At 41.4% G+C, this 12,449-nt stretch overlaps 1 protein-coding gene across 6 annotated transcripts in view; it reads left to right on the top strand.

Moving 5' to 3' along the window:
• Positions 1-12,449, top strand: part of LOC137369088 (multiple C2 and transmembrane domain-containing protein 1-like) — an 834,541-nt gene that overhangs the window by 388,401 nt on the left and 433,691 nt on the right. For all 6 annotated transcript variants that reach the window (XM_068029709.1, XM_068029710.1, XM_068029712.1 and 3 more), the window contains 2 exons: positions 5,180-5,344; positions 10,158-10,288. In XM_068029709.1, coding sequence (XP_067885810.1) covers positions 5,180-5,344; positions 10,158-10,288 — 296 coding nt within the window. The remainder of the gene's footprint in view (positions 1-5,179; positions 5,345-10,157; positions 10,289-12,449) is intronic.

The following is a 12,449-nucleotide window of genomic DNA, read 5'->3' as shown; positions in this document are numbered from 1 at the left end:
TGGATGCTCCAGTACAGCACTGAGAGTTAGCGATGCTGATCTTCCAACAAGATGTAAAACTGAAGTCTCATCTGGCTTTTCAAGGTGGTTGTTATAAATTATAATGGAAAGACAGTAGGGCTGGGATTTTGGTAGGATGAAATCAAATGGTGGGCTGAAGAATCTATCCAAAGCTGTCTCGTGTCATGCTCAGCCCCCACCTGCCAAGAATGAGGCACATGAATTTTGTGTTACTGGAGTGAAGAAAGGACTTGTTAAACAGATCAGCCGTGGCTGGAAAGACACTTGCATATTAACAGACAGTGTTTGGAAGGACAAAGCAGCTATTCCCTGACACATTCAACCCACAATGAACCCTTGGCTGGAAAGACATTTGCATATTAACAGACAGTGTTTGGAAAGGACAAAGGACCATTCCCTGAAACATTCAACCCACAATGGACTTTTGATCATCAGACATTGAAGGTGGGGGAGCTCGCATTCCAGGTTGACTGCTAAGATGGTCAAATACACAAACTGACATGGTCAAACCAGCTAGTCACATGACTATAATAAAAGCAAAATACTGCAAACCTGCCAGGCAACCTGAATTTTTTGAATTTGTACTAACAGTTTGGGCAGAAAGCAGAATGCTCCTGGACTGAGAAGATAGCTCCTGGCTGGTTCGCCACAGCCTCTCCTGTCTGCCTGCTCCCATCTCTTTCTCACAAGCCTCTGAATCCACTGAAGACACATGAACACCAAGAGAGTGTTAACCATGGAGCGGAGTCAACTCCCCCTTGTCCACAGCTATAGTTACTGGCTTAGTATAAAGAGGGGGAACTCAGTCCTTTCTTTAACTATCAATTTACTTTATTCACGTTGTTGTACAATGCAAGAATAAGGCTTATACACTTAGTTAGACAAAAGCCTACAACTCCCCTGAGTTATACAGTTAAAAACAAAACTAGCTAGAATTCATAAGCACACCCACTAGGTTCCTCTGACCTTTCCCTGTCCTAGTCACAGAATACAAAGGATATTACCCGAAAAAGGGAGAGTTAACGCTGGCCAGGCGTTCCGTTCTCTCTCTCTCTCTCTTCTACTTCGTCGGCGCGCCGCTCACGCAGGGTCTTCTGCTTGCACGATGGTTGATCTCCAGAGTTTTCGCTGGCTCTATGCCCAAAAAGCTCTAATCTTATCCTGTTGCTTATCTCTCCAAATCTGAGCTGTGTCTTTTCGATTGGCTTAAGCTTGATCACCTCGTTCACAGCTTCTCTTAATTGGCTCAGGCCCAAAGACCCCGGTATCACACCGTGTCCAAATAAGGCCCTTTTCCTGTGTCCTGTTCTTTGTCTTGTCCAATAAAGTAATTAGTTCAAACTGGTTTTTACCAGCACAGGCCAGTGTCTGAGCTCCAGGTTACTACAGGTCAAACAATTCCAGCAGTTTGTAACTGATTCTGTGTTTCTTGCAGTCCCTGGCCAACAAGAGAAAAGTCTCCTACAGCGAACAAAGTTTAAGAAGAATACTGGGCCCCAACAAAAAGCAAGATCTACCTGCAAGAAAGGACTCTACAGTGAGCTCGAAGAACCGTACCACAAAAAATTTAGTTTAGAGAGATACAGCACTGAAACAGGCCCTTCGGCCCACCGAGTCTGTGCCGACCATCAACCACCCATTTATACTAATCCTACACTAATCCCATATTCCTACCACATCCCCACCTGTCCCTATATTTCCCTACCACCTACCTATACTAGTGGCAATTTATAATGGCCAATCTACCTACCAACCAGCAAGTCTTTTGGCTTGTGGGAGGAAACCGGAGCACCCGGAGAAAACCCACGCAGACACAGGGAGAACTTGCAAACTCCACACAGGCAGTACCCAGAATTGAACCCAGGTCGCTGGAGCTGTGAGGCTGCGGTGCTAACCACTGCGCCACTGTGCCGCCCCTTCTTCTCAGATATTGCCTCAAATCTTTACACTTTATTTCTTCTGTTTTCTTTCTGTATCTGCATATGTGTATCGCGTGTGCACGCTAGCGTGGGTGCGTCGTGTATCCGTAGGCGTTAACCGAATTAGAGTTTAAGTTTAATAAAATTTCACTTTTCTTCTTGAGAAAACCTGTTGTGCTGGTTTCTTTGCCTTATAATTGGAAAGTGGTGAAAAAGGATTCACCAAGGGGAGCTGAAAACACGTGTTTAAAAATTAAACCCTGTTACAGTAAGACCAGGTGAAGGCTGAAAGGGAACCCTAGACCTCTTTCTCACCTAGTCATAACACTGATGAAAAAATAATTTTGATGCCATCAGTCTTTGGAAATTTAGATTTGCAGCTGAAATACTAAATTACAAACAGCGTGGAAGTTATGTGCTCTTTTTTAAGTAAGAACATTGACTTTGGAGAAAGCTTGAATTATGTATGAGGAAATTCATATTAAGTGATTCATAAACTTGCTTCAGGTCTCCTGCTACAATTTGCCCAAGGTGAATTTCATTTCTGGCAGACAGGAATCCATAACGCAATATGTCCCACAACTTATTATAATCTGGCAGTTTCACTCATGAGATTATGAGGGATAGTTGAAAAAATAGCACATTGAATGCTAATATATTGAATTACGAAACAGGAAATTTCTAGGCACTGTACCTTCATGCTGTTGTGGAGAAGGGGATAATAGCCATTGTTTTGCAGTATGGGTTCTTCTGTTATCACTTTTAATATCACTGCAGAACAGAACTTGTAGTTTATCAGGAATGATTTGCATCACTGTTGGTCTCTCCCTTTTTTTGACCCTTGCCCTACTGTGACCCTTCACAATGCAAACTTGGAGCATTCCACTCATGAAGTGTTTCAACTAATAACCAAGTTGCAATGGCTGATATTTAATAGTACTCTGGTTCATCCACTAAATCAGATCAGAAATGTGAATCCTCAGATATTACATTCAATTTAAGTCTTGTTGACCAGAATGAAATGCCAACTCTGAAATTTGAAGTTCAACACAGATTGTGAAGAAATGCAGGAAAAATTATAGTTCAAAGTTCAACACTGAGTACTAGGTTTTGTGGCTATACATTTGAGTTTACCCATTTTGACAATTGGTGACATTTCTTTAAAAAAGTCTTGTGGCTAAAAATTTGACACAGCCCAATAACGAGCTCAGGGATCGCGATGCATGATTAACCCACACCTGTTAAATGTGACTGAGGCAGCACGTAAACTTCATGCTGCCTGCTCATTTCCACCTTAGTGGCGTGCTGCCTGGCACTAAATGCACTGCTGAGTTTATGTGAGGCTAACAACAATTAAAGCCAGCCTGCATCTCTGAAAGGAAAGGTGATTCTGGCTGCAGCAGTTCATTCAGCTGCTTGGGAAACCTGTTGGCAACAGGAAAAAACTTGAGTAATGGCACAGCAGGCCAGTGAGAGGGCTCCTAGGTTCTTGGTTACAGCACTGGAGGCCATATTACGGAGGTTGAAAGGAGGAGAGAGGTGATCTAAATGCCTTCGCAATGTCCAGTGTCACTCCCTGCTGACTTGAGCAACTTTTCAGTACTCCTCCCACAACCCAATACTTCCAGTAACTCTGCATCAGCAAGTAAATAGTAAAAAGCAACTAACATGCAAGTTGGATGGTGACACCTTTAAATAGCACTGGTGGAAGGGTGTGGGGGCCCTTGTCCAGCAGAATGCATGTTAAGTGAGGATGTTACCTAGAACAGCAAGGTGGATGTCAAATCTGCGGTAGACGCTGACTGATGTCACAATCTACCTGCTCTGCATACTTCCAGCACACGCATGGAATGCCTGCATTATTGGCCTCAAAAACACGGTGATTGGCACAGGTCATGTCGGAAGTGGTTGGAAGCACTTTTTTTCATCATTACTGGCTCCTGTAGCACCGAAAATACTGGCACTATGGAGCCAGGTTTTGCCACATTGATCTTTAAACAGCACTATTTCTCGAAGACCACGTGGCATTTGTATATGTAGGTCCATACTGGCATAAGGGCCAAACTGGCCAAATTTACACAAACAGTTTGTATATGTATTTTAACAGCACCTCCCAGCTAATTGCATAGCTTAATTATGAGATATATTGGGGGAGAAATTAATTCGCGCAGCATTGCTTCTACCGGTGCCAAACGGACTTATGTCAGTTCCCTGGGGCAGACACCTGCAAGGCCTACGCAGAATTCTACAATGGACAACACCCCATGGCCGCACAGGTATTGGCCTGCAGCACTGCCTGGACCCGGGGAATCATGTAATTCTGCATAGTGCTGCTAGAAGTAGAATTTCTCCCCCATTGTCCTATACAAGACCTTCAGAAGAAGAAATTCTTTATACACAATTAAAAGATATCAGTGTGAAGGTGGTCATCAGGTTTGTATGTTTGTAGCAATAAACTTTGAATCTGTTAAAAATCCTCAATAGCAAAACATGCTGGTGGCCCTAACTGACAGTCGCCATATGCAACGCATGAATTCCTTTTAGCCTCGTGGAAAGATTTGTAAAACTCAGTGTAGTCTGCTGCATTGCATAGGTGCTTAAAACAATGATCCTAATTCACATTGTTTTCTCTACAGTTAGAATACACTTTCAAATTGTTTATTTGCATAAATTGGATAGTTGTACTTTTTATTCTCATTTGTACCATTTAGTCTCTTGATCTAATCATATGATTCTCACTGATCTCATAGACAGGACAGCAGAAGGCTTTTTTCACAAGTTAAAGAACACCACATAATACAGAATCTCCTAAGAATTAAGATGCTTCATTTATCAGTGCCTTGCTTACTTTTTAATGACTATAAGGAATAATACCTCAAATACCAAAAAGGAAATTTATATACAAAGGAATTTTGAATCAAGACCAGTCTCTTTGTAATAGAGATTTCTTAATTTCAGCACATTGCAATTTACAGATGAGGGTACTGCATTGGATTGTTTGTCAATCTATTTAATATCTATTATATGGATGGGACATTACAGTAGATGGTCAGTGCTAAAGATCAGAATGAGTTATTAATGACAAAAAAGATTATAGTGAGCCCTGGTGTTACGTATATATTTTAAGCATGCCCTTAATAATATCCATTAATAAGCTGGCAAACAATAAGATACTGTCAGTAGTCAGTGCTGATATGAATTTCTTTTAGTAACTTCCCTTCTTCTGTGTGTTCCCTTAGATACAGAATGCCCGCCTTCTGGAGGCTCACAAAAGGGACCAGCTCTGGAGAGGAGTTGTCAGTATCACTCTAATTGAGGGCCGAGACTTAAAGCCAATGGATCCAAATGGACTCAGTGATCCATATGTAAAATTCAAAATGGGCTGTCAGAAATACAAGAGTAAGGTAATTAAATAATTAAGATAAAAATGTTTTAAAGGAAGTACTTAGTCATTTGAAATGCATAATAATGATATAAAAGGCTTTGTAACTATTCTCTTCACTGCCCTATTTAGTGTTCTTGTAGATAATCTGTATATGTGAGAAATATATAGGGGATAAAATCTTGGCATGTGTTCCATCAATGCCTGCCATGATCCTTCCACCACAAGGGACAGGGAAACAAAATAGAGTAAAACTAAAAATGCACAATGTATACTACAATGTGTTCACTATGGAGAAGGACGATGTAGGTGTAAAGATCAGGGATGGGGATTGTGATATACTTGAACATATTAGCATTGAAAGGGAGGAAGTATTAGCTGTTTTAGCGACTTAAAAGTGGATAAATTCCCAGGCCCAGATGAGATGTATCCCAGGCTGTTATGGGAGGAGATTGCAGGGGCTCGGACACAATTTTCAAATCCTTTCTGGCCACAGGAGAAGTGTCAGAGGACTGGAGGACAGCGAATGTGGTACTTTTATTTAAGAAGGGTAGCAGGGATAAACCAAATAATTACAGGCCGGTGAGTCTAACATCACTGGTTGGGAAACTATTGGAAAAAATCCTGAGGGACAGGATTAATCTCCACTTGGAGAGGCAGGGATTAATCAGGGATACTCAGCATGGCTTTGTCAGGGGGAGATCGTGTCTGACTAACTTGATTGAATTTTCTGAGGTAGTGACGAAATGTGTAGATGAGAGTAAAGCAGTTGATGTAGTCTACATGGACTTCAGTAAGGCTTTTGATAAGCTCCTGCATGGGAGATTGGTTTAGAAGGTAAGAGCCCATGGGATCCAAGGAAATGTGGCAAATTGGATCAAAAATTGGCTTAGTGGCAGGAGGCAGAGGGTAATGGTCGAGGGTTGTTTTTGTGAGTGGAAGCCTGTGACCAGTGGTGTACCTCAGGGATCAGTGCTGGGACCCTTGCTGTTTGTAGTGTACATTAATGATTTAGACGTGAATATAGGAGGTATGATCAGTAAGTTTGCAGATGACACGAAAATTGGTGGTGTCGTAAATGGTGAGGAGGAAAGCCTTAGATTACAGGACGATAAAGATGGGTGGAGCTGTGGCAAATGGAATTTAATCCCGAGAAGTGTGAGGTGATGCATTTTGGGAGGACTAACAAGGCAAGGGAATATACAATGGATGGTAGGACCCTAGGAAGTACAGAGGGTCAGAAGGACGTTGGTGTACTTGTCCATAGATCACTGAAGGCAGCAGCACAGGTAGATAAGGTGGTTAGGAAAGCTTATGGGATACTTGCCTTTATTAGCTGAAGCATAGAATATAAGAGCAGGGAGGTTATGATGGAGTTGTATAAAACGCTAGTCAGGCCACAGCTGGAGTACTGTGTACAGTTATGGGCACCACACTATAGGAAGGATATGATTGCACTGGAGAGGGTGCAGAGGAGATTCACCAGGATGTTGCCTGGGCTGGAACATTTCAGCTATGAAGAGAGACTGAAAAGGCTAAGGTTGTTTTCCTTAGAGCAGAGAAGGCTGAGGGGAAATATGATTGAGGTATACAAAATTATGAGGGGCATTGATAGGTTAGATAGGAAGAAACCTTTTCCCTTAGCGGAGGGGTCAATAACTAGGGGGCATGGATTTAAGGTAAGGTGCAGGAGGCTTAGAGTGGATTTGAGGAAAACTCTTTTCACCCAGAGGGTGGTTGGAATCTGGAACGCACTGCCTGAAGAGGTGGTAGTGGCAGGAACCATCACAAAATTTAAGAAGTATTTAGATGAGCACTTGAAATGCCATAGCATACAAGGCTACGGGCCAAGTGCTGGAAAATAGGATTGAAATAGTTAGGTGCTTGATGGTCGGCACAGACACGATGGGCCAAAAGGCCTGTTTCTGTGCTGTATAACTCTATGACTCTATGACAAGAAATCTCAAACACATGTGAGACTACTATCAAGTCAATTGGGTTACACACTACTTTACTTAGCTGCTCATCTGATGGGTCATTTAGTAAATGCATCAACTCCTCTGGCAACTGGATTAATTTCTGGTCTGTGCTGGCCTTAATTATGACAGCCTTGATGTCACTTGATCAGTAGAGAGAAGAATATCAGCCAGAATTCTAGCACCTGATCACTATTTCTATTGGAAACTGCATATATCTGGCCGTAGAAAGAAGTTTGACTGGGCTCATAAGTGATGCTGCAGACCCAACAGAAAAATAGTCTAGTACCAGTCACAATCGACATTGTATGGAGGATAGCCACTTGGATGAGATGTTAGAGGACATGTAAAACCTTAAGCTAGCATGAGTCTCCACTTTAGGGAGAGAAGGAGGGAAAATTGGAGAGACAATTAAAAACTTTTTCACTTTCCCATTATTGAAATCTCATCAGATTCTTGCTTTGTGATCTGTCCCAGATATGCATTATTTCCAATTAACTTAACCTATACTTTTCCCAGTAAATGTAAATGCATTCATTGATAATAATAAGCTCCCCAGTGGCTGAAATAATAAGACTACCACTAGGTCCGCTACTAAGCTATGATTAGCAGACGGTCCTAATTTTGATTCCGAGTCTCTGCAGAGGTTGGACCACTACCTTGATGTTCTTGGACCTGAAGGGGGGGAAAAATCAGTTGAGTTGTTGCTTCTAACTGTTACCCAGTGAGCTCTGCTGAACAACATGTGCTTGGATGTATGGCTGGATCTTACCAAGCCCACGGCATCGGGCTACGTGGCAGGGTGGGACCGGAATGTGGGTCCAGCAGCAGCCCGCCACGGAGGCCAACACTGGAAGGACCCGGCCCGATCCTCCTGGAGGCAACAAGGCTCCATAACGCCCCCCCCTGCCGCTGGGCGGCGGGACCTGAATTTCAATATCTAAATCAATAAAATAAATACATTTCAATAAACTTACCTTCCATTTTCCGGGCCCACTGCGATCCTCAGTGCGGTGGCCGTCTTCAATTCCCCGTCTGGGGAAAGCCGACATGACACTGGTGGGGAGGGGGAAGGAGGTAAGATTCTCAGTGCGGGGCGGGGGGAGGGGGACGGGGGCAGGGTGGTGGAAACGGGGTCAAATAAAAGTAATGAGTGTAGGGGATGCCACCAATTAGTAACATGATTTCAGGTGTAAAGATCTGGTTCCACCAATTATGCACGTAATTAAATACCTCCCACTTGTTCAATCAGAGGAGGGCCCCTTAGTTGGTTAAGTTAATAAATTTATCAAAAGTGAATTAATATCTTATATGTTCAAGTAACCAAGCATATGATTCTCCTTTTTCTGTCAAGTTATTTCCAGCAGTCATTTCACAGCTAGTGAGAAAGTAATATGTTATGAATGGCCATATATCAGTCTTGGCTAGTGATAGATGCTATCAACTGAACCAGAACGGTTTAGCTCAAGCCTCACTCCAGAGACTTGAGTGCCTAATCTAGGCTGACACTTCACTGCAATATTGAGGGAGTGCTGTGCTTTCAGAGGTGCCGCTTTCACTTGAGACACTTGAGACCAAGGCACCATCTGCCCTTTCAGATGAATGCAAAAGATCCCATGGTACTATTTGAGAAAAACAGAGGGGATCTCCTGGTGTCCTGATCAACATTTTTCCCTCAATTATTGATATTAATGGTAAGAAAAATTGGGCACGGTGTATAATAATTACCCAATTTACTACTGCCAGTTCATTGTCCATGCTAAAGTTGAAAATTACCCCATTATCTAGTCATTTATCTTTGTTGTTTGTGGGTCCTTGCAGTGCACAAATTTATGTTTCCCTACATTGCAATAGTAACCACACATTAAAAGTACCTCATTGATTGTGAAGCGCTTTGGGGCATTCTATGGTCATGAAAAACACTATATAGATACAACTTCTTTTTTCTTAATGTTACAGAAATTCTGCTTAGTGAATGCAATAATATTTGCTCATTGTCATTGGCTCTGATTATTGCAAACATAGTTGGCAGGAGTTTCCACTAGGTTGCAAAGGGTTTTGTTCAATGCAATTCATCTGAAATCGGCCAAACCCGCACAAAAGATCATTGAATTTTAAGCACAAATTACATCAAGCACAAATCGAGTTTTCATTGTCTTTTGCACTAGTTAAAAATCAATTACATTAGAAGCCACGTCCGCAGATCAAATTAATCACCATTGTGAGTTTCCCCTTATTGCACCCGTTTGCAGGCCTCCAAAGTGATTCTTAAAATTAATCTCTTTTAGGACACAAAGATACTACTAAGTATGTTTAAAAAGCTTTTGAATATTCTTTTTCTAATTTACTATTAAACTGACTACTGTACACCAATGTAACTAATAATTGGTTTTGCATAGTGTTTTTTAAAGTCATTTTCAATTATTTAAAATCAGGTTACTCACAGTAGGTGGACTAGATATTGAGTAAAAATGCTTATCTGTAAGAAACTCATTTTCAGCTGTATTAATAAAACTGCAACAGGTTACCACACTTAAATTTATCGAGGAATATTTTTCAATGCAAACATTTTTTTTTCTAATTGTGTTCCAAAACGCTGCCCAATTATGCTGGTTCATGGAGATTTTACATTCGGCAATATGCAAATGAGTATGTGCAGAAACCTGCAGGGAACAAAACAATGCTCAAGTAATGCAAATTTGAGTGCAGTTTGCGCCCCCGATTGAACCCAAAGCGGAAACTCTTGGCCAATATGTTAATGGATTATTTCCTGTTGGTAGTGTACTGTGAAATCATCAATGCTCATCTTGATGCTGTCTCCCAGATAAATCTGAATGTAACTTGTGTTGAATCTTTCAGACTATTTTAAAAACTCTGAATCCTCAGTGGAGGGAACAGTTTGATTTCCTTCTTGCTGAGGAAAAGGGTGGCATCATGGACATCACTGTGTGGGACAAGGACTCTATGAAAAAGGATGACTTCATTGGCAGGTCTGTAATAATATTTTGGCTGTCTTAAATCACCTGACCTCAATCTCTTGTAGATAAAATATACCTGTCTTTCAACTCATTAAATTAATCTGAGATTCACCTCCCAACCATAATAACTATCTGGAACATTTTGTCCAATAAAATTAAATCCTTCAACTGATTTCACCTTTGAATTCACTGTTAATATAAATAATTATATTTGTATTTACTTAGACAGGCATTCTTAGTGGCTTCAGTGTTCATTACCAGTAACAGTTCCACTTCCTCTGTTCTACTGATCAAGTCACAATAATGCCAAGTGCTAAGTTCTTATATCCTGATTAATCCATATCTTTGGTTAGATGGTAATTCAGTCAAATTCCGAGTGCTGTTCCTCACCTCCAATCCTAACACTTTACCTTGTATAAAACACTACACTGCTGGGCTCTTTTGACTATTGCCTCATGTCTGCCTCTTGGAGAACATTCTGCAACAAATCATACCTGTAATCCACTGCGGTCTTCTCTAGGATAAATCTTAATTAATTTCTGGGGTAACTTTTACTTAGGGGTGCTGCTGATAGGGCACACCAACATTTCGACCGATTTCCCCAATCCTAAATTCATATTGAGCAAGGCTCCACTGCCAGAGCACAACCTTCCAAATGTTATTCTAATAAATTAGCCAATGTGAATATGGTTGAATAAAAGCAAAATTCTGCTGATGCTGGAAACCTGAAATAAAAACAGAAAATGCTGGAAATATTCAGCAGATCTGGCAGCATCTGTGGAGAGAGAAGCAGAGTTAACGTTTCAGGTCTGTGCCCTTTCATTAGAACTAACATACGAATTTACAAATTAGGAGCAGGAGTAGGCCACTTGGCCCCTCGAGCCTGCTCCACCATTCAATTAGTTCCTGGCCGATCTGATTGTAACTTTGACTCCACATTCCCACCTACCCCCAATAACCTTTCCCCTGCCTTGCTTATCAAGAATCTATCTACCTCTGCCTTAAAAATATTCAAAGACTCTACTTCCACCACCTCTAGAGGAAGAGAGTTCCAAAGACTCATTGCCCTCTGAGAGAAAAAATTTCACCTCATCTCTGTCTTAAATGGGCGACCCCTTATTTTTAAATCGTGACCCTTAGTTCTACATTCTCCCACAAGGGGAAACATCCTTTCCACATCCATCCTGTCAAGACCCCCTCAGGATCTTCTATGTTTCAATCAAGTCGCCTCTTAGTCTTCTAATCTCCAGCGGATACAAGCCTAGCTTGTCCAACCTTTCATCATAAGACAACCTGCCCATTCCAGGTATTAGTCTAGTAAACCTTCTCTGAACTGCTTCCAAAGCATTTACACCTTCCTTGAATAAGGAGACCAATACTGTACACAGTACTCCAGATGCGGTCTCACCAATGTCCTGTATAACTGAAGCATAATCTCCCAGCTTTTGTATTCAATTTCCCTTGCAATAAACAATAACATTCTATTAGCTTTCCTAATTCTGTGCTGTACCCGCATACTAATCTTTTGCGATTCATGCACGAGGACACCCAGATCCCTCTGCATCTCAGAGCTCTGCAAACTCTCATCATTTAAATAATATGCTTTTTTAAATTCTTCCTGCCAAAGTGGACAATTTCACATTTTCCCACATTATACCCCATTTGCCAGATCTTTGCCCACTCACTTAAACTATTTATATCCCTTTGTATTCTCCTTATGTCCTCTTCACAACTTACTTTCCTACCTATCTTTGTGTCATCAGCAAATTTAACAACCATACCTTTGGTCCCTTCATCCAAGTAATTTATATAAATTGTAAAAGGTTGAGGCCCCAGCACTGATCCCTGTGGCACACCACTCGTTACATCTTGCCAACCAGAAAATTACCCATTTATGACTACTCGCTATTTCCTGTTATCTAGCCATTCTTCTGTCCATGCCAAAATGTTACCCCCTACACAATGAGCTTTTATTTTCCACAATAACCTTTTTTTAAATTTATTTTTTATTTATTTAGAGATACAGCACTGAAACAGGCCCTTCGGCCCACCGAGTCTGTGCCGACCATCAACCACCCATTGATACTAATCCTACATTAATCCCATATTCCTACCACATCCCCTCAATTCCCCTACCACCTACCTAGACTAGGGGCAATTTACAATGGTCAAT

The sequence above is a fragment of the Heterodontus francisci genome, chromosome 4 (assembly GCF_036365525.1).
Source record: "Heterodontus francisci isolate sHetFra1 chromosome 4, sHetFra1.hap1, whole genome shotgun sequence".
Classification (NCBI taxonomy): domain Eukaryota; kingdom Metazoa; phylum Chordata; class Chondrichthyes; order Heterodontiformes; family Heterodontidae; genus Heterodontus; species Heterodontus francisci.
The sequence above is the reverse complement of the archived record's forward strand: the minus strand, read 5'-3'. Positions and strand labels throughout refer to the sequence as shown.